Raw genomic sequence first — 23,745 nt, forward strand, 5'->3', positions numbered from 1 at the left:
TATAAATAGGTATCCAGGTAGCAGATCAATAGATCAGGGGTTCCAAAGTTAAATATTAAAAGAGGTTTGGAAGGGGAAGAATCTATCAGGAAAGGGAAGTTCTGAATTAGATGAAGATGAGAGTGCAGGGTAACAGATGAGTTTACTCTTTGAATTTTGGCTATAGATTTAGGAACGAGGCGACAGTGAAATGGAAGTAAGTGAGTAAAACAAGCCTATTTCAAGATTCCATTTAGATTTAGGTGTAAAGTTGCAGTCCCTTTGCCGAGCTTTACCAGGTGTAAGAGCTTTGAAAATTACCTCAATTTATATAAAAGTAAAAATTGGGGGAATTCCCTGGCGGTCCAGTGGTTAGCACTCTGCACTTTCACTGCTGAGGGCCCAGGTTCAGTCCCCGGTCGGCAAACTATGATCCCGCAAAAAAAAAAAAAAAAAGTAAAAATTGGCCTCTTACCTGCTTGCTTCCTTTCTTTTTCTTTTCTTTTTTTTTTTTTTTTTTTTTTTTTTGCCGCACTGTGCGGCATGCGGGATCCTAATTCCCTGACCAAGGATTGAACCCGTGCCCCCTGCATTGGGAGCGCAGAGTCTTAACCACTGGACTGCCAGGGAAATCCCATGCTTTCTTTCTTAAAAAAATTTTTTTAAAGCTATATAAGCCTTCTGTTGTAGGACTTTGTGATCATAAAATGTTACATAGAAGGTGCTCAATAGTTTGATTTGAATGAATTTCTCTTTTTCTCCAAGTACTAGTAGACTTGTAAACTTGTAATAGGTAAAATAGGTTGTTTAATGTGTTTTATCTTCTTGTCATATATGTCATTCTTTGAAAATAGTTTACATCGTTTATCACTTCTAAAGCCGTATTTTAAGAGTGATTAAGGACAAGGTCTTTCATAGGAATAGATGTAGATGTAGCACATGTCTACATTTTTCAGGCATCTAATGGACTGACAGTTAATAGGTATTGAATGGTAAATAAGACAGTTGTTGGTAGCACTTTGCCAACCCTCACTTTCTTCTTCATTTCTTCTCTCCCTCTTTCCTTCTACTTCCCCTTTCCAACTTTTCCCTGTATTTTTCCTTCTCCTGCTTTTATTGCTTATGCATATCAAGGACACCTATTAAAATCCACAGCCATTGCCTATCTCCATTAGTAACATTCAAAGCTAGGAAAAAAAGTCATCTATTTTTTTTAAAATTTATTTTATTGAAGTATAGTTGATTTACAATGTTTTGTTAATTTCTGCTATACAGCAAAGAGATTCAGTTATACATATATATATTCTTCTTCATATTTTTTCCATTGTGGTTTATCACAGGATATTGAATATAATTCCCTTTGCTATACAGTAGGACCTTGTTGTTTATCCATTCTATATATTAAAATAATATGCTTTGAAGTTAGTTTTAAGGTATAGGTGGTAGCTCAAATTAACCTTTTTTGTTTTGTTTTGTTGGTTATCATTCAGCCTCTTATTTATTTTTTTTTAAGTAAAGCAAGACTATCACTTCAAGTAAAACAGCTGATAGCATTTGTTGTCAATAATTCCAGCTTTCAGATGAAAATTGGAATTTGGGAAAACTTACATCTGCCTCTGTGAGCTTGACAGCTTCTCAATACTTAGGATGAGATCAGTGGTCATGTTAATGAATGTAATGATTCTGATATCACACAATGAAGTGTGTCAACATTTGGAAATCTGCATAACTCAATCTACCAGTATTTTCCAAGGGACAAATATATGAAGTTATAAAATCAGGTATGGGTAAGAAAAAAAAAATCCATTTAAAATGCAAGATATACAATGGATTTTAATTGAACAGAGTATTCAAAGTTCATTGATAAAGCTTGTTTCCTCCTTACAAGAAATCCTTAATAAGGTAGCACTTACAAGTTTTGTTATAGTATCAAAGAATATATACAATTTTCCAACTACATATCTGGTGAAACTCAATTTTCTTTATAAACATTAATCAAAAGAGCATATCACTACAGATTGAATGCAGAAAGAGATGTGAGAATTCAGTGTCTTCCATTGTGTGACATTAAAGAGATGTGAGAAAATCTCACTAAAGTTTTTTGTTTTGAAAAATATTTCTCATAAAAACATTATTTTTGTTAGCGTAAAAATGAGCATTTTGGGCTCATTTATGAATAAAAATTTTAAGTGTTTTGGATGTCTCAGTTCTAATGTATAATCTGAAATAGTGATAAATCTAAATCACATAAGCTTAAGCTCACTGAGGTCCTCAAGGATTTAAGAGACCAAAGAAGTCCGAACACCAAATGTTTGAACACCCCTTGTTCACCCAAATGTTTGAATATAGTAGAGTACTATATTCCAAATGGAAATGAGGAAAGGGTGCCTGGGTATCATGGCTCAATCTGCCTATAATCATGAAGTACTTGATTTGAATATTAAATGTCTTTAAACTTTTTTTTTTTTTTTTTTGCGGGGCCTCTCACTGCTGTGGCCTCTCCCGTTGCGGAGCACAGGCTCCGGACGCGCAGGCTCAGCGGCCATGGCTCACGGGCCCAGCCGCTCCGTGGCACGTGGGATCTTCCCGGACTGGGGCACGAACCCATGTCCCCTGCATCGGCAGACGGACTCTCAACCACTGCGCCACCAGGGAAGCCCCAGTCTTTAAACATTTTTAAAGCGAAAGCAGATTGCAGTTGGGGTTCACTCCTGTGGCCTGGGGAGACTCCAAGGCCTTCAACAGCAGCATCTTCTTGCCCCTCTTTACAGGTATTCTTGTTAAGCAGGTGGGAAAGAAAAGTGAGGGGAAATGGGGCTTCCTTGGTGGCGCAGTGGTTAAGAATCCACCTGCCAATGCAGGGGACACAGGTTTGAGCCCTGGTCCGGGAAGAGCCCATGTGCCGTGGAGCAGCTGAGCCCGTGCGCCACAACTACTGAGGCTGTGCTCTAGAGCCCGCGAGCCACAAGTACTGAAGCCCGCACACCTAGAGCCCATGCTCCGCAACAAGAGAAGCCACTGCAGTGAGACGCCCTCGCACCGCAACAAAGAGTAGCCCCCGCTCGCCGCAACTCAAGAAAGCCCCCGCACAGCAACGAAGACCCAACGCAGCCATAAATAAATAAAGGAAGGAAGAAAGGAGGGAAGAAGGGAAGGCTGGTGGCAAAGCTAAGCACTCCCATCTGTTGTGAACCATGTCATTCTTTTGGGGGTGAGATGAAGAAAGAGAAAGGATTACTGTCTGTTGTTAAGACACAACAAAATTATGACTGAAGAGGACAGTGCCTAAAGAATGTCCTTGGAACTGCTAGTTCTTACTCAGAAGAATAACTACTAGCCTGACTTACAAGGAGCCCTGGCTTGCAGGAACAGCAGGGCAATTAGCTGGTAGTGCTCCCTGGGCAAAGCATCAACACTCAGCCTTATTATAAGGAAGTATCCAGGCTTGGAAGAGAAAGGAAATTAAGGTTTATACTCATACTGGATTGCTCCCTCTAAATTAGCATATTACTGGCAAATATAGGTATTTGATAAAATAATCTGTTCCAAATATTTAATGGCTGAAGGTGGAAGAGGAAGATACTTATCTTTAGGAGACTTGGAGGTATCTGGTTGTTGCTTTTCTAAAAAAATTTGAGGACCGGTTGGAAGGAGATGGTTAATTGCAATAATAAACATGGTTGAAGTGAAACCTGTTGCTTGAAGGAGAAGATCTTCAGACCAAGGGAGATAACACACGAGATGGAAGTGTATAATCTAGAAGGTCCAGTATTCTATAAACATTTGTTGAATGGTATCTCCTCTAAGGCAAATAGATGAAAAGGGAGTCCATTATCTAGAGACCTCATAAAACTGTCAGCGAGTACTGCATACCTCTTCCTCATGCTAGGGCCTTTACAGTTGTAGGTGAGTTATCTGTAGGGGCATTTTCAAGTAGAACCACATTGCTCTGAGGCCCCCACAGAAAAAACAGGTTTAGCTCAGAGTCTTAGAAAGAGAATATCACCAATGCCAGAATTATAGTAAACACTAATGGTTGCCAATTTACGTTTAGGGTCAAAACTTTTTTCATAAATAGTATTCATTGTTTACAAAGACATATTGATGTTATTTCAGTGCTGCTATTAAGTAATTTTTGAAAGTACTTTAAGATGATGACAGAATGGTCTCAGATGCCACCATCTACATGTTGTAAGGAAGTCTAGATCATGATGCAAACGACAACCTGACCCACAGAAGTGTTGTGATTGACTTGCACAGTATTATAAAGGTGGGAAATTTTGCAGAGAAATCTGGTTTTCCATCTCCTCTTAGAAGAAGAAAAATACAACCTGTCAAAGGTGGACCTGCATTCTAGTGTGACAGTAATCAGCTGGATCTGACTCATTACATTCACACACACACAAATTGTATACCTCTGCTTGGCTGGTCTCCACCACTCCTTATTGACTGCACACAGCCTACCTTATTTGATTTCTCTCTCTAGCTCCACTGATGGTTGAGTTAGAAACCCTTGACCTGGCCAGCTGTTTCATACAGAATATCTTAGGGGATCCCTCTTACCAGTGCCAGCTACCCAAGATGCAGTATTGTGTATTCAAGTGTTGCTAAGAGAGTGAATTTTAAGCATTTTCTTCACAGGAAAAAAAAAATATAACAGTGAGGTGATGGATGTGAACTAAACTTACTGTGGTAATCATTTCACAATGCATGCATGTATCGGATCATTAGGTTGTACACCTTAAATTAATGCAGTGTTAAATGTCAAGTATATCTCAATAAAACCGGAAAAAAAATTTGGCTCCAGGGTCCACTAAAAGTCATATGTAAGCATCTCAATTTTATTTCCAGGGTGCAGTCTGCTATTACCAATGTTGTCTGTGAATGTTTTATTCTTTCCCACTAACTTATGCAAAGAAATAGTCAAGTGCCCAGTCAATCCTCATGATCTTTAAAGACACTTAAAAGCTTAAAGATGTTAAAATGCACTACCTTGGTTTCATTTCTTTGGGGGTATGTGTAGCAAATGTCTTGGTATTTGAAAGTTGTAGTAGCTGTTTTGTTCCAGGTGTTTTTGACATTCTGTAGCTGTAATAGCAGTGTAGATATGCTGATCTCAGAAAATGTAATTTGCGTTCTTAGACATGTTATCCCTTTTTTGAGAGTTAACAAAATGCTCTTGACCTAAAGAGTAATTAATAGCAGAGATTTTAGCTTCCTGTTACTTAATTGGAAGAATCTTAGTAATTTTGACAGAATTGGACAGTTGTGTTGTTTTCCACAGTACTATTTGGCTCACAAAGATAGCTCCAAAGAAGTCATGTCTTTGTATATTCTCAGCCTCTTGTATAAAAGTTTTGATTCAGCTGCTAAAATTGCTTGTTACATTTCATAAATTGCTGATGACAGTGTGTCTCAAACTTCCATTGTTATTCTGTGTATAAAGTTGTACTCTATTTACTTGACATTTGATTAAGTTAAATGGTGTATTTGTTGCAACAATGACATGTAATAACATATTTTTCTTTTTTTAAAAAATAGATTTGGACTGAGCAACAAATTTGAATCAGAATTCCCTTCTTCATTAACTGGAAAAGTGAGTGTCAATTATTTAGGTATTATTTGTATGCCTCAAAACTAAAGTCTTTTCCTAACAAATTAGAAAAATTTATGCTAATGAGACATGTTTATTGACATTAATACTGCAGTGTTGTTATTTCTTAAAATTTTTCTTTAGGTAGCTCCTGAAGAATTTAAAGCCAGCATCAACAGAGTTAACAGTTGTCTTAAGAAGAACCTTCCTGTTAATGTACGTTGGCTACTTTGTGGCTGCCTTTGTTGCTGCTGCACACTAGGCTGCAGTATGTGGCCAGTTATTTGCCTCAGTAAAAGAGTAAGTTGAATTATATATTTTAATTTAAATATAGAAGTTGACAAGCCAAATCTTGCATTTACCTAGTTTTTATTTTTTTTATTGAATGCGTCACACTATTCTGAATACTATACAGAAATAATTTGATCCAATAGAGGAGTGATTAAGTTATGTCCACATGCTGTTAAATAGCAATCTGAAAATTATAATTTTTATGACATAGGACATTACGTTAGGGTAGAATATAGCGTTCTCTATGTATACATTCATGGTGGTAATTGAAAATTTGGGTTCAGGTCTGCCACTTATCTCTGACCTTCTAGGCATGTTTCCTAACCTATTTATTTATTTGTTTGTTTGTTTATTTATTGCTGCATTGGGTCTTTGTTGCTGTGTGCAGGCTTTCTCTAGTCGTGGTGAGCGGGGGCTACTCTTTGTTGCGAAGCTCGGGCTTCTCATTGTGGTGGCTTTCTCTTGTTGCAGAGCATGGGCTCTAGGCAGGCAGGCTTCAGTAGTTGTGGCACGCGGGCTCTAGAGCGCAGGCTCAGTAGTTGTGGCGCACGGGCTCTAGAGCGCAGGCTCAGTAGTTGTGGCGCACGGGCTTAGTTGCTCTGTGGCATGCGGGATTTTCCCGGACCAGGGCTCAAACCCACGTCCCCTGCATTGGCAGGTGGATTCTTAACCACTGTGCCACCAGGAAAGTCCCTTCCTAACCTCTTTAAACTGTAGTTGACATATTTGTAAAATGGCAATATTTACCTCCCTACTTGAATAGGACTGTTGTAAGGATAAAATAAAATAGTGTTTGTAAAACTTTTAGTTGAATAGCTCAGAGCAAGAGTCTAATATATGTTGATTAATAGCATTATTACTGAAATGTAAGATAGTACCCATGGAAGAAATAAAATGGTAATAGTGCTTATTTTTATTTGGTGAAATTATGGGGAATTCTGTTTTCTTTTTTTATTGAAAGAAAATTTTTTTGTTATTTTACAAGTTTCCTGTGATGAGTACATAATAATCCTGTAATCTGAAAAAATGATCTAAAGTGTAATAATTTTGACTGCTTATAATAAAAAATTTCCAAGATGTGGGTAGAGATAAGGCAAATTAGTATAGATTGAATGTGTTATATTTTTGTTAAAAAGCTTTAAAAAATTGTGTAATTAAATGTATAAAAATGAAATACCATTACATTGAAATTGTATAGTTTTGTGTGGCTACATTTCATTTTGTCATCAAATGATAGGAAATATGGAAAAGCAAATTTTATTTGTCCTTTTTTGTTTTACATAATAAGATATATATTTCTACTGGAAAAATATTTAACTAGTGCATTTTATTAATAGGAAGTAGATATTGCCTTCATAATAAAATTACTATTGTAATATTTACTTTTTTATATTCCAAGAATATCTTCCCCCCCCCCCCCATAGTTCTCACCAGATCATCTTCCTACCATAGATTAAAAGGAAAAAAAAATATGGTTGTACCTGCATCCACAGTTGAATTTGTAGCTCTTATAGTTTAGAGCCTCTCACTCCCTCCTACTGTTTGGGCATTTCCATTGTATAAGTGACTGCTATATCTTACTTGGTTGGCCATTTGCTGTTATTTAACCCAAGGAATCAGAGAGTTTTATTACTGTAGAAACCTTTGTGACCTAGTTATTTTTATTTTTTTGAGGTTTTGAGATTCTGTTTTTTACTTTTTAAATGAGTAAACAAGACATTGCAATGTGCACACAGTGTAGGATTTAGAAACCAAAAGTAAACTTCCTACCCTTCTCCATGAATTCTTAGTAAGAAGATCATATTTCAGATGCTTTCATTAAATTCCTTCTTATTTGAGACATAAGGTAGATTGACTTTTTAGGTTATTTCAGTCTGTAGTTTCAGAAAGTACACTTCATTCAACTGTGTATTATTACGTTTAAGGTCTTTCTTGTATTTATATGATTTAATTTTTTATGGACTCTACTGTCCAGTGGGCATAAAAAATTTGACTACTGCTTAAAAAACTGTTCATTTCCCTGTCGAGGGTTTAAACTATTATATAATTGGAGAGAGGGACTCTTCATGCATGTATGAAGAGTATTAGAGGCCCTGAAAAAAGGGGTGCTTTGTAAGATGGGGGCAGGATGATTTGGAGCAGGGATTTTTAACCTTTTATTTATCATAGACCCCTTTGATAGTCTGAGGAAGCCTATGAACCCTTTCTTAGAATAATGTTTTATTTGTGTTTGGAAAGGTTTAATGTATCTTAAATGTGTTTTCAAATACATTGGATTATTGAGGAAACCAATTACATAGTTATCAAAATACTGAAACCTCTCAAATGTGTGCTTTATAAATATTTATTAATGCATGCAAAATAAAATAGCAGGGGACTCATGGTAGTATGATGTTATAGGAAAAATCTGTGATTTCTATGAGTGATAAATATACAGGTCCTATTTAAACTACCACAGTTAGTTGCATGCATTCATAGCCTAAGGAAATATACTACATTTCAGTTAGAGGTTAGTGAAATTAAAGATGAATTTTTGTTCTGTCCACTTTCACAGACTGCTGGAATTCTATCTAGGTATTCCATGTTAAGAACCCTTGATTTAGAGGTACTAGTATAAATAAAAGCTAAAACCCAGCCTGATTGCCAGCCTCTGAACCCCTCTGAACCTCTGCTTTGTCCTCGTTTGTGATGTGGAATCGTCTTATACGGTTAGAATTGTCTCACTCTAAGGCAAATCAGGACCAAAGGCATACTCCATATGCAGCTTAGCGTTTTCACCTTCCTAACATTACTTAATAGTTTGAATAACTAGATTTCTGCCTTGTCTTTGAAACCCATCCCCAAATGAGTGATCCTTTTTATGACCTGGCCATGTTCCAGAGACCTGGTTTTTAATCTGTCCTATCGTTATTATTTTTAGGTCTTCCAAATTGCCTTTTCCTTTTAATTTTTTTTAAAATTTATTTATTTTTTGGCTGCGTTGGGTCTTCGTTGCCGTGTTTAGGCTTTCTCTAGTTGCGGCGAGTGGGGGCTCCTCTTCGTTGTGGTGCACGGACTTCTCATTGCGGTGGCTTCTCTTGTTGCAGAGCATGGGCTCTAAGTGTGTGGGCTCAGTAGTTGTGGCTCGCGGGCTCTATAGTGTAGGCTCAGTAGTTGTAGTGCACGGGCTTAGTTTCTCTGGGGCATGTGGGATCTTCCTGGACCAGGGCTTGAACCTGTGTCCCCTGCACTGGCAGGCAGATTCTCAACCACTGTGCCACCAGGGAAGTCTGCCTTTTCCTTTTAAAAAAATTACCTTAGCCTATTTTTGAAAATTATTTAATATACAGTAAAATTTTCTCTTTTTGATGTACAGTTCTATGATTTTTGACAAATGGATAGAGTTGTGTAACTACTGCCACAATCAAGATACATTACAGTTCTTTCACTTCAAAAAACTTCCTTTTTCTGTCCCACTGCAGTCACACCCTCTTCGGTTTTTAAACCCTGGCAACACTGATCTGTTCTCTATCCCTATGGTTCTGCCTTTTCTAGAATATTGTATGAATGGAAGTATGCAGCGTATATAGCCACTTGAATCTGGCTTCTTTCATTCAGGTAGTGCATTTTAGAGTCATCTATTTTGTTTCATGTATCAATAGTTTATTCTTTTTTATTGCTGAGTAGCATTCTATTGTATGGATGTATCACAATTTGTTTATCCATTCACCAATTGAAGGACATCCCTTGTCAGATATATAACTTGCAAATATATTTTTGCAGTCTGTAATTGTCTTTTCATTCTCTTAATGTCTTTGGCAGAGCAAAAGTATTTTATTTTGCTTAAGTCCAATTTGTTAATTTTAAAAAAATTGATTGTGCATTTGGTGTCATATCTAAGAATTCTTTGCCTAAATTAGGGTCACAACATTTTTCTCCTGTGATCTCTTCTGCATTTTACTTTTAGGTCTATCACCCATTTTGAGTCAGTATTTGTACAGGTGTGAGTAGATCAAAGTTCATTTTTTGCATATGACTTCAAGTTTTCCAGGGTGATTTGTTGAAAAGACTATCCTTTTTCCATTAAATTGCCATTGTATGGGTACATTGTCAAAAGTCAATCAACCATATATATGTGGATCTATTTCTGTACTCTGTTCTGTTCTATTGACTTGTGTCCATCTTGATTTCAATACCATGTGATCTTATTTATAATATTTTATAGCTGTATAGTATATAGTATATATATATGCTATAGTGCTGTAGTACCTACTATAAAACTATAAAGTACTATATACAAGATACATCTATATATATGTATATATAGTATCTAGTGTGTGTGTATATATATATATACATATATATGTGTGTGTGTGTGTGTGTGTGTGTATATATATATATAGTTTAGTACCTTATACCTTCATAGTAAGTGTGGAATCAGGTAGGGCAAGTCTTCCAAACTTCATTCTTCTTTTTCAGGATTGTTTTGGCTATTCTAATTTCTTTCATTTTTCATATATGTTTTAGAATCAGGTTGTTGTGTCTAAAAAAATATGCTGGGATTTTGATGGATTGAAATTATAGATCAATATGGAGAAAATAGACATCTTAACAACAAGTCTTCTAAACCATTAATGTGGCATACCTCTCTATTTATTTAGGTCTTCTTTGATTTCTTTTTCATCAGTATTTTGTAATTTTTTTGCATAGCATACAGATCATGCACATATTTTGTTAGCTTTATATGTACTTATTTCTTTGGTTTTGGTGCTATTAATGGTATTTTTAAATTTTTGATTTCCAGTTGTTCATTGCTAGTACATAAAAAATACAATTGATTTTTGTATATTGACATTGTGTCCTGTGATCTTATTATATTACAGGAATGTTTTTGTACATTCTATGGGATTTTCTACATAGATAACTATGTTGTTTTATTTCTTGATTTCTAATCTGTATACCTTTTATTTCTTTCTCTCTTTTTTCACTGAGTAGGATTTCCAGTAAAATGTTGAATAGGAGTGATGAGAGTGGACTCCTTTAGGCCTGATTTTCTCTATTTTTCTGTTTTCAATTTCACTGCTTTTTGCTCTTATTTTTATTATTTCTTCTTCTTGCTTTGGATTTAATTTATTTATTTCTAACTGCACTGACTAGAATCTCCAGAAAAACACTGATTAGAAGCAGTGAGAACATATGTCCTTGTCTTGCTCCTGATATTAGGGGGAATGCATTCTCACTTTCATCATTCCATATCATATTAATGACAGGGTTTTGTAGATGTCCTTTATCATCTGAGTAAGTTTTATTCTACTAGTTTGTGGAGAGTTTTTATCAGGAATAGATGGTGGATTTTGTCAGATACCTTTTCTGCTTCTTTAGAGTGGTTATATGGTTTTTCGTTTTTAGTTTAGAAATATGTGGAATTGATTGGATTTTTGGATGTTAAACCAACCTTGCATTCCTGGAATGAACCTCACTTGGTCTATTTTTCTTTTAATATTTTTGTTGGATTTGATAGACTATAAGTTTGTTTAGAAGTCTTATATCTGTGTTCATGAGGGATATTTTTCTGTAGTCTTTTCTCGTAATGTCTGATTTTGGCATTGGGGTAGTGATAGCCTCACAAAATGAGTTGGGAAGTATTCCCTCCTCTTTAGTTTTCTGGATGAGTTTGTGCAGAATATGCATTATTTTTTCCTTAAATTTTAGGAGCACTCATCAAGGTTCCTCTGTGTTGTAATGTGTATCAATTCTCCATTCTTTTTTATGGTTGAATAATATCCCATTATGCATATATATCACAGTTTGTGCTTAACTTCTCGAGGAACCAGAGCAGTGTTTAGTCTAGGGCTGAGCACTAGTGAGGCAAGACCTTCCTGGTTACTTTACTCAGTAGCTTGTTAATTGTGATGTTCTCTAGTATGGCTCATGGAAAGAGGCTTTGTGCTGGATATTTGTCAGTTTGGGATACTCTTCCTGTAATCCTTTCTAGTAGTTCTTTGCTCTACCTTTGGTAGTTTCCTTACCCATGTGTGCTGCTCAGCACTCACCTTGATACTCAGTAGAGACTATCTGCAGATCTTTGGAGTTCTTTGCAGCACTTTCCTCTCTGGTACTCTGTTCTGTGGCTTCTAGCTGCCTTGGTTTCCTCAGATTCTCAGCTCAGTCTCCTTAACTCGGAGTTGCCGGCTTTGTCTGGGCTCTCCCTCCATTCACTGTGGCCTGGAAGCTCTCTGACATCAGTAATCATGGGAAAGCATAGGGCCTTTCTCATTTGTCTCTGTCTCCCAGGAATTCTGGTCTTTCCTTGTCTGTTGTCCATTGTCTTGAAAACAGTTTCATATGCTTTGAGGGGTATTTTGGGTTTTTGTTTGTTTGTTTTGGTGGTTTCAGGCCAGAGGGTAAATCTGGTGCCTATTGCTGCATCGTTGCTGAAAATGAAAGTTTGAATGTCCTCTTTCTATAGAAGTGTTTTGACAAATAACTACTGTGCTGCGGATTGAAAGATTTATATTAACGCTATACTCAAAGAGCATGTAGTCTATTTGGAGAATTGGCTAGATGAGTGCAGAGATAGTTTAAGTTTGTAAGTACTTGTCATGTTTTTCATGAGGTAGCTCTAATAACAAAAGACAATAAATATATGTCCTTAGGGTCTAGAAATATGAGGTAGCCACCTGCAATCACAAAATATGTTTGAAGTCTTGTGTTACATCTCAGACACTCATCTGAATTTTACATTCTATTACATAACATATATTTGTTTTAATAGAAAATGTTTAAAATGACTTATTGAATAAAGTTGATACTCTTAGAATATAAGCATATGTGTCTTATGAAATTGCTGGTTTTAGCTACCACTTCTTTATGCTGCTAGTATGCCATTCTCTGGAAGTTACTTATTCATTAATTCAATTAATATTTCTAAAGCTGCACTGTGGACTTGGTACTGTTTAAGCTGCTGTTTAGATACTGTTTAGAGGTTATATGTTTCCTCTTGTAGACTTAAAAAGTAGACAGAAAGCAATGAGGTAATTACAGATAGTGATAAGTGCTTGGAAGACAATAAAGCAGAAAACCTCAGCCTTTTGCTGTTCTTTGTAAGAGCTTGAGGAGCTTACAAGCAAATAAAATGCTTCAGCTTCATTAAATAGATCTTATGGCCTTTACTTTGCAAAAGCTTATTTTCATTGATACTTGTGATTATACTTTGCTTTTTGATTGTGCCTTAATTGTAATATTATAGTTTTGAAAATTGATGTCTAAGTAAGTGAACTCTTTATGACTTGTTTTTCTTTCAGCCTGGCTTATTTATTGAGGAAACAAGTTTCATAATTTTACTGTACGTTGTGTTACAGTATTTTTTGTTTTAGCTTGTTTTCCATCCTAAAGTAACTATTAGTTTCAGTCTTCTAAGATTTTGCATATATATATAAAATATCCCACATTTAGTGGTTTTATAGACTTTGTTTATATATGCTCTCAACCATTATCCTTTCTGACTGAAGAACTCTTAAGTTTTAGAATGTTTATACACCAATTTCTTTTTTTTTTTTTTTTTTTTTTCCGCAGTACGCGGGCCTCTCACTGTTGTGGCCTTTCCCGTTGCGGAGTACAGGCTCCGGACGCACAGGCTCAGCGGCCATGGCTCACGGGCCCAGCCGCTCCGCAGCATGTGGGATCTTCCCAGACCGGGACACGAACCCGCGTCCCCTGTATCGGCAGGCGGACTCTCAACCACTGCGGCACCAGGGAAGCCCTATACACCAATTTCTTAATCTAATGAGTTGTCTTACCTCCTTTTCTTAGTGCTTTAATCTGTCTCTTACATATGATGACCAAAATTGTGTGGCTTTCTAAAAGTGCTCTCTGTATGGATTTGTTGTAAATAGTGTATATTTCCATTCCCTTTATACTTTTATTTGTATGTTGTCCTGTATCAGGGAATCATTTCTTTAGGAATAGGGAAATAGGCTGCAACATGTGGTAGCTGAGACCTGCACTTTGGTGCTAGAGGAACTGGTTTGGAAAGTGGTACTTACTCAGAATGACTGATCAGTTCACTCTCTCTAAACCTCAGTTCTTACCTCTCTAAGATGGCGTTAATCTCTTCTTTGCAGTGTTGTTTTAAAAATTAGAGCAAGTGCATGTAGGGTACTTAGTATAGCATTTTGGCTATAGTGTGTGCTTAGTTAATGGCAGTTGCTATTAATATCATTTTATTATTCTTCCCAGTGTCTGTCTTGCTAACTACTATATCCCCAGTGCCTCTCACAGTGCCTCTCGTCTACTTTATGTTCAATAAGTATTTGCTGAATGAATGTACCTTTTGGCTTTTGAAATTTGTGAGTAGTAAGAACGTAACATTTCAGAAGATATAGTCCTCACTATTCAAAATAATATTCCTAAGTAAATAAAAGCATCTTGTCTTTTAGAGTAAATAACATTTTTTTTTTTTCTGCAGGAGCAGTGTGATAAAGTATAAACAATAGTAAATTAGTGTTTGAAGCTGAGTGACTTTGAGAGAGTCGCTTAAAACCTCTCTGAGACTGGACTTTCACCACCATCCCCCCCACATCTTCTTTTTCTTTTAATCTCAGAAGAAGAGAGGCTGACTGATCTCTCTAGGTACTCTCCAGCCCTAAAAATCTATAATCCTTTGAAAATTGAGCTGTGTAGGTCTACAAAACATCGCTATTTCCAAGCTCTAAGTAAAGAAGTTCTCAATATTGATTTTTATTTCAAATCTAAAGATTTAACATTTTAGTAAAATATTTTCTTTCTTTGTTTTTTTTTAGTTTTCCTTTTACTTTTTTGGCTTCTCTGAGTTTTTTTTTGGATAATTGCTATTTAGTTTTGAAACTTTGATTAAAAAAAAAAAAGGCCTGTATCTCATCTGTTTTACTTTAAGTTGTATTATGCTTAGATTTACTTCTAGATATCTTTTCTCTCAACCTCAAGTTTAGTTATCCAATAATTGTGAGTCACTTTGGTTGGGGTATAGAAGGGGTGGAAAATCCAAATGGAAGAGGTCAAGAGTAGAGGGTTTTGAGTGAGAATGCAGCCTTGTAAGACTTAAAAAAATTCAAGGGAAAGTGAACCTAGGACAGTCATAACCAAAGAGCTGCAAATATTTGTATATGAGAGGAATTTGAAGTATACTTACTCAGTTATACTAACAGTATTAAAAGTTACCCAAAACTTTTAGAACTCTAATTTACTCTGTGTTTGGGATTTGAGCATGTGTATTCAGTAACTCTGAATCATAAGATGAGAATGTCAGTGAACCTTTGGATGAAGAATTAGATGAAGAAAAATGCTAACATGTTTCAGGTAGTGAAAGCAAAACAAACTTAAAAACATCATAATGAAATTTTAGTGAAGGGCGATCTTGAAAAGTTTCTGGTAAACAAAAGAGATGATGAGTTAAATGTAGTCTTATGACAATCATTATTATTAATTGAAAGTATAGGAAAACCAGTGCTAACTTTTTTTTAACGAATGCTATCCAATTGCTTTATTTCTATAAATATAACATATTTATAAGGGCTTTCATATGTTCAAGATAAGTATACATCTGTGAAACCAACATTATAAGCGGTGCTGTAAACCCAACCATCACCTCTAATAATTCACTCCTTTCCTCCCTCTTTTTTTGTGTATGTATGTGTGACAAGAACATTTAATGTAAGATCTGCCCCATGCATTCTTCCCCCACCCCCAGCTTTACTGAGATGTAATTGACACATAACATTGCATAAGTTTAAAGTGTATAACATGATGATCTGATACACATATATATTGCAAAACCCAAACGTTCTCTTCTAATCTTGAGTGTTCACTTTATGCCAGGGTCATTGAGTTAATCAATTTACTTGTACTGTGTCATTCAATCTTCCCCAAATTCCAAGAGTAGGCATTCATATTATTCCTATTTTAAGGATGAGAAAACTGAGGCTCAGAAGTTAAGTAATCTGTTTGAGATCCCACAGTCTACAAAGCTAGGCCATAATTTGAACCCCAGGCGTAAAGCCTCAGATATGCTTTTTTTTCACTCTTTGATAAGGATACAAAATCAAGCTGTTTTTTATTACTTATCATAATTTAATTTTATACCTGGAAGCAGGGGGATTTTAGAGGTTTGGAAGAAACTTAAAAGATCATTATTTCACAAGATAGGAGATTCAGGCCCATTGAGTGTTGTAAGTTTATCCAGTTGATTTATAAATGGTAACAGTGTTCAAGCATTTTATATTAGCTTTTGCAGTACTTTAGTTTTTCAGCAGATTTAGCTTTCCAATTATTTTTTCCCTAATATTTAAACAAATTTGTATTTTTTTGTGTGTGTGTGGTACGTGGGCCTCTCACTGCTGTGGCCTCTCCCGTTGCGGAGCACAGGCTCTGGACGCGCAGGCTCAGCGGCCATGGCTCATGGGCCCAGCCACTCCGCGGCATGTGGGATCTTCCCGGACCGGGCCATGAACCCGTGTCCCCTGCATCGGCAGGCGGACTCCCAACCACTGCGCCACCAGGGAAGCCCATAAACAAATTTGTATTTCTTGAAAATACAAACTAACAGTAAAGGAAGGAGGCCATAAAGGAGGTAAAGATGCAGGAAAACAGTATATTTTAATCAGATTTTATACAAAGTTCCAGTTGGACAACTAAGAGTTGATATATTGCTTTTGCTTCTGTTTTACTTTTATAAAAACAAAAATCAACATCCCTGTCTTTGAAAAATTATCAGGGTCTCACTTCCTAATAAATAAGTACACATTATTTCTGGTAAAGTTTTTTCTTTTTATAATATTACACCCTTCCTTAAAACTTGTGTATTTACTCTTAGAGAGACTGAGAATGTCATGTAAGGAGTTAATGCAAAGTAGGGGGGACAGGGACTCGCACTGAAGGTAGAGTCCGGTATTCTAACACCCATCTATCCTTAAGTGTTCAATTTGCAGTTTCTTGCCTCTTTAGTATCTCCCACATTATAAGGATAAATAGGTTTAACCTCTTTCAAATCTTACTTCAATTGCTGTGGAAAAGGGATCTCGTGTAAAAAATTTCTTAGGACCAGAAGAATATATTTATTGCTGTTTCATTTTAAAGAATACTTTAGGCGTGAAACTTAGAAAACTGATTCTTACATAAACTAAATAAATTACTTCCGTTAGTGTGAATGGCACTGATGATTTGTTTTTAGCTGGAGTAAAAACATGTTACTAAATTAAATTCTCATTATGAAAGAAGATATGCAAGAAAGAAGTGTAAACTTTGAGTCTTAAATGTGCAGAGATTGCACTGGGACTTTAAAGATGTGTTCGACTCCTTTAAAATGTGTTTTGCCTAGAGCTGGCTGACATTCAGTTCCCTCTGAATATTTAGAACATGGTATTGGTGTGGTGGTTTATAGAAAGATTTGCTCACCTTCTTCAGTGTCCAGTCTGCTGTTACCCCATGCCATGAGTTCTTAATTTCAGATGGTGTATTTTTCAGTTCTAGAAGGTCCATTTGATGTTTTTATAGAGGCTAGTCCTCTTTTGAAATTCTTCATCTTTTCACCCATTTTGTCCGTCTTTTCCCTCTATTTAATTGAACATACTAATCATAGTTAATTTAAATTCCTGTCAGCTAATACCCATACTTGGATTATCTGTGGATCTGTTTCTGTGGGTTTTTTCTTTTGATTATTGGTCATTTTTTCCTGACTCTTAAAGTTTTAAATTTTATGGTAGATGTTATAAACAGAATGAAGTAGAAACTCCAGAAAAAATCTTCCACAATCAAGGGTCCCATCTGTTCTGTATTAGGCAGATAGCTTGAGGAGAACGATCACTTTGATCTAATGAGAGATTGGGGTGGGTTGGGCTGGGTTGCAAGTTTAGTAGATTCAGTCCATCTCTGGTTTTCTATTTCTTGGGTATGACCCTTTCAGACTTTTGATTGAGGCCTGGCAGGTCTTTGTCCCCTCTCCTCAGGAGGTTGTATCCTTCGGATATTTTGAGTTTAGCTTTCCATCTTATGCAGGTTCAGGTGTTTTGAGGGGGAGACCAATCATGAGTTTGTTGCAGATCCTCCTCCATCTAGCAGAATTTTGTCTCCTAAATACTAGGAGACTATGAGTAATTTTTCTCTGCCTTTTTGTCTTGGTCCCCCATCCTTCCATGCTGCCCCAGAATTCAGTAGTGTCTCTAGGGAAAACTGGCTTTGCATTTTAGGGTACATCTAATTTCCAGTCCATTGGGCCAGGCTGTACAACCTACAAAAGCTCTGTTGATTTCCCTTTTCCCTAGTAGAGTCCCACTGGTGCCAAGCCTAATCCTCAGCTGACCTCTCTAATCAACAAAGAAAGAAAATGGCCAGTACATAATCATCAAATGATTTAGAAAGCGCTCTTTCCTTCTCTGGATTTTATTTCATCTAGTCCTTGTTGCTTCCAGAATTTTCTGATGTTTTAAAAATAATGGGGTTTTTTTCTTCTTCAGTTTATCCGTTTCTATTTGTGATGGGAGTGTTGGCTTGAGTTTGACATCCTACACAGAAATATAAGTCTCTAGTTACCTTGACTTTACATAAAGATTATGCTGTTCTTTGCATGTGGGGAAGGAAAGAATGGTGTGATTATCACTCTCTTGTTTTTTAACATTTTGTTTGAAATTTCTTCGTGTTTGGAATTGAAGAAATCGTATTTTAAGGACGTTGTATTCATTTTATGTTTGTGCCTTGATTGGGAGGATTTATAAATTGATGTCTCTTAATTCAGTTGCAAGTAAAAATAGTTATGCTTGCTGATCCCAAGTAAAAAGAATGTTGGGTTTAAAGTTTAGAGATCTGAGTTTGAATCCTGTCATTACCCTTACTGGCTGTGTGACCTTGGGCAAACTATTTAACTTCTTTAAGCCTGTGTACTTAATCTATAAAATAATAATATACCTCAATTCATGTTTTGTTGCACAAAGCAAGATATAAACAAAAACAAAATACATTTTGGATAAATCTCATTGAGACTTAAGAATAAAGTAGAATGAGTACTTCTAGACCTTAGAGCTGGAGAAAATTTAGTTTTAGATTAGGTTGGCTGTTCAAGGCCGATAGCCTAGTTAGTGGCTTAAGATACCTTGCGTGTCATAGACATGTTATTCAACAAGTTACAAATTCTTTACAAATTCATAGTTCGTTGAATAATGGAGAGAGCATGATGTTGAAAGCCATACAATCCCGGTTTCAAATCGCAGCTCCACCATTTCCTAGTGTAGCTTTAAGTTTCTTAACCCCACTAAGACACAGTTTTCATATGTAAAATAAAAGTTATACAAGCTGCCTTCTAGGTTTATTGTGAAGATTAAATAAGGTAACAAAGGGAAGACACATGGCATGGGGTCACATCCAAAGTGAGGATCAACAAATACTATTCCTTACTCCTTTTTTGTTTCTGTTTCTCCAGTTGTCCATTATAATTAATCAGCAGTAATTTTTTTTTAACCCCACCTGTTGGTTCTAGCCAGTGATTCTTCCTTGTGTAGTTATATAGATTTTAAAAATCCCTGATAGTAATACATTTGACTCTATTAGCTTAGTGAAATTCATTTGTCTTATGAATAATTTTTCTAATTTTCTGCTGTCAGTTGAAACTCAGTTTTAGTTTTTTGATATGTTATCAGTATTTTCTGAAAAGTTATCAGAGGTTTGTGGATAACCCCTTAAAATTGTGTGCAACATTTTACATATTGGTGCATAAATGCTTTTTTCATCATTCACAGGGTAGTCAGAGTAACGTTAAAAAGTTAAGAACCACAAGCCTAGTCATACACTCTTTTTTTTAATATAAATTTATTTATTTATTTATTTTTGGCTGTGTTGGGTCTTCTTGCTGCATATGGGCTTTCTCTAGTTGCAGCGAGTGGGGGCTACTCTTCATTGGGGTGTGAGGGCTTCTCACTGCGGTGGCTTCTCTTGTTGTGGAGCACGGGCTGTAGGCTCTCGGGCTTCAGTAGTTGTGGCTCGCGGGCTCTAGAGCGCAGGCTCGGTAGTTGTGGTGCACGGGCTTAGTTGCTCCGAGGCATGTGGACTTAGTTGCTCCGAGGCATGTGGGATCTTCCCGGACCAGGGCTCGAACCCATGTCCCCAGCATTGGCAGGTGGATTCTTAACCACTGCGCCACCAGGGAAGCCCTAGTCATATACTCTTGATTAAATTGTATTTAAGCATACCTTGTTTAAGATTAGTACCTGTAAGTCACTGCTCAGTACTAAGTTAAAAGGGCACTTTTGATACACAAAATATTTGCAGTTGTTTAGTTTATCTTCATCTAAAAATAGTACTTTTAACAAACAGTATGAAAAGGATTGTTCTGAATATACTTTAGTGGATATTTAGTTTAGGTTACTTAAAAGTTAATATTCACATAAAATTTTTAAAAGCGGCCTTTAAGTACAGGAAGGGAATTTGTTTAAAAATCCTTTTGAGGAATCTAATCATATTCTAGTTTGTCTTTTGGTGAATATAGAGTTTTCATGTATCATAATACTGAGATATGCCATTTAATTTTCTGCACATAACTGCAGTATAAGATTTATATTAATCCAGAACAGACAGAGGTGAATCAAGTAATTTTCTCTTAAGTTAAAATAATTATTTAAAATTTTGTATGGTTTCTTTCTAATGACTTATAACTAAGAACATTTTTGTTTCACTTATTTTAATGATTTGAATTTGCACAGATGTCAAAAGATAAGTATAGTTTTTATTTGAAAATACTTAAAAGTTTAAAAAATTATGAATACATTCAAAGCATTATTTTAGCTAAAGCTTAATTAATGCATTATAAACGTAGGAGTTTAAAACTAAAACTTGTTTTAAATAAGACATTGAACATTGTGATGTTATGAATAAATCCTGTTCAAATAAGCTTTAATTTTAAGTAGTTGAACTTTTACAAATAGTTATTAGTGAGCTACCCTATTTATACATTTTGTTAACATATCTTAGCATCTTATGTTCTAAAGACTGATAAGAATGCCATTTCTTTGAGAAAAATTCAGAGAAATTTTGTTACAGCTTCCACATTAAACGTTTTTCCTTTGGTTTTAAGTACTTTAAAATCTGTGAAATTTCTATTGATTTTATTAGCAAGTTCTAGAAAACTACTTCTTTGAAAAACCGTTTTTTCAAACAATTGATTGTGAGTAAATGAATCGTTGGTAATGAGTATGCTGTTAAGTAATAGTGGTAACAAAGTAGAGAAGTAATACATTGAAGATTTGCTAAATGATTTCTTGCTGTCCTGAAAGACTTATTTATATCTAGTGGCACATAATTTGTTTATAGGGAATAATAACATATTCCTTAGAAAGTATGATATTAGAAAAAAATTACAAAAATGTTTCTTCTAATAATATGTCAAATTTGAATTTTCAGGAAATCCTGATTTTCAATTGCAGTAACATAACTTTATTTAGGTGTTTCATATGTATTTTTCTATTGTAAGCTTACTCTAGATGCTTCTTTGGAAATTGATAGGGCTATATCATACCTAATATTAATTGTTGATTAATCATTATTTAATTAGCCTTTTATGTGAATTATCCAGGCTATTTTACCTCTTTTGCAGTTGGCATGTTTTGACTTATTTCCACAATTCTGCCAAAAATGTAAAGGAACCAAAGGAGTAGAAGCCAAAATTTCTATCCTCCTGTTATTACTACTTACTACTCAAGTTGAGTCTATTTAATAAATAAGTCTATTTATAATTGTAATGATGTTTTTAAACCTCTATTATTTTTTACTTTAACATTGCTGAACAGCTATATTAGAACTAGTTCACCAGTGAGAAAAATAAAATTAGCAAGGTGCTGAAATGAGGAAATGTGTTAAAAAAAAAGTTAAAGTGAGAGCTCTGTGATGAGGGAGATGGGTAGGAGTCCAGATGCTTGGAGCAGTCCTTTTCCCAACCAGGTTAGTTGACATGATGTTATTCTCATAAAAAACTTGTTTTGATTACATGGTATGAGTTGATGGTCTTGGTCCTTTTAATTAAGGATAAGAATCCATGATAAAACTAGATTTCTTATTGATCATCTTATGCAGAAGGACTGAGGATTCATTGGTTAAGAACCACTAACCTGTCCTCTCGCCCCCAGGGTGTGAGCACTGAAAAGGATTAAGGCCCACTGTAGGGAAGCTTGCACTGAAGCCTGCACTGCCCTTTCCCCTGTTCTTTCAGTTAAATAGAAGATTTTTAGTTCCCATGACTGTCAGTCTGGTGCTTTTCACAAGCACCAAATTCTTTTAAGAAAATTAAGATGACTTATTTTTAGATCCACTGACCTAGAATACCGAAAGATGATATATTTTTTTGGTACTTCATGTTGACAGACCTTATACATATTGTTTTTTTTTCTGATGCATATTAGTTTGCTTTAATTTATGTTGAATTTGGTGATCGATACAAACTTTTAAAAATCAAGGACAGATATTTATATGGTTAAGTTTGTTTGTCCAGTAGTAATCACAGAGTTAGGCAATGTTAAATCTTATATTTCATTAGAAATAGCTATCTGACAACCCTGTGGACATAAACTCTTAACTTTTATTTCTAGATTACTGCAATAATAAGGTACTTTCTTTTCATGTTTAAAGGCTTTAAATAGCTTTTATAAATGCTGAAGTGTCATATTTTTTTCAATATCTGCCAAATTGGTATTGTATTTAATTGTGAAAATATATTTTGATTTTGTTAACTAAAATAATTGCAAAGTATTAAACATTCTCAGTAGTTAAAGCTTTTTTTCCCCCCATTTAATTTGAGCTTTTGTTGTTACTAACAAATAATTTGTGGCACAGTTTCTTTTCTTTCTTTCTTTTCTTTCTTTTTTTTTTTTAATGACTGTTACAATCTATATACTTGTCACCTTAGTGTGCTAGAAATGTTCCACTCAGATGAAGGGTTCCTTTCTGGTTTTGTATGTTCTCACCTGCTCCTCACTGTAAATCATTGAGATGTCAAGTGCAGTGATTAATTAAGCTGCACGTGCAAGTGCTTTTTTTTTCACCTGTCAAGCAGGAAAGAAGTCTTATAGCAAGATTAGATGGTGTTAATTCACAGCTATTACTCCAGACTGTGAAGTGTGTAAAAATATTTTATATTTAGATGCTTACTTAGAATATGGCATACCACCGTTTGTTTGGTTTAGAATTCTTAAATATTGTAAGATATAATTATTATATCATCAAACCTTGTCATTAAACTTTCAATTAGAGGCAAAGGATAAATTCAGAATTCCTACATGAATATTTTGGAATTTAAGGTTCATACTTTATAATTACCTTTTATTCAAATACTGGTAGTTGATTTATTTAAAGTAAATATTTAAGTTTCTAAATTTATGTGTGTGTGTATGTATGATATACACCATGAGATCCATTCATAATGAGATTTGTTCTTGTTATAATATAGTATGGGTTTAAATTTGTGATGAAACGATGATTGTGGTAACTACCCTTTTTTCTGTGAGTAATGAATATTTGCAGATTGTAATGTCAGCCTTTTAATTTTTATACATTAATATGAAACAAGAGACTTGGAAAGCTTGTTCTCCCCACCTTACTTCTTTCATACCCCCTGCCCCCTTTTTAAACCATCAGTAAAAAGTAAAACCTCAAATTGTATAGTAATCTTAATCTATTATTAAAAGGTCCTAGAAAGGAAGATTACAAGGTAGATTCAGGTTTTGAATCGGTTTTGCCATTGGTTTAGCAGCGGGTGGGCAGGCAGATGCCTGCTCAGAGTAGAACCTATTGCCATTTTTCACCATTGATAGAGTAGCCTTTCAGAGTCAATGAGCTCTGTCAATGTGAGCTTGTCAAGGCTACAACTTCATAGACCTGAGAGGCGGTTTGAG

General features: G+C 35.4%; 1 protein-coding gene across 3 annotated transcripts in view; it reads left to right on the forward strand.

Moving 5' to 3' along the window:
• CHIC2 (cysteine rich hydrophobic domain 2) overlaps positions 1-23,745 on the forward strand; it is a 47,688-nt gene that overhangs the window by 17,036 nt on the left and 6,907 nt on the right. For 2 of the 3 annotated variants that reach the window (XM_060012516.1, XM_060012514.1), the window contains exons 2-4: positions 5,521-5,575; positions 5,717-5,872; positions 13,418-13,593. In XM_060012516.1, the coding sequence (XP_059868499.1) occupies positions 5,521-5,575; positions 5,717-5,872; positions 13,418-13,593 (387 nt within the window). The remainder of the gene's footprint in view (positions 1-5,520; positions 5,576-5,716; positions 5,873-13,417; positions 13,594-23,745) is intronic. The other variant, XM_060012517.1, reaches the window with a different exon arrangement.

The sequence above is a fragment of the Delphinus delphis genome, chromosome 5, assembly GCF_949987515.2.
Source record: "Delphinus delphis chromosome 5, mDelDel1.2, whole genome shotgun sequence".
Classification (NCBI taxonomy): Eukaryota; Metazoa; Chordata; class Mammalia; order Artiodactyla; family Delphinidae; genus Delphinus; species Delphinus delphis.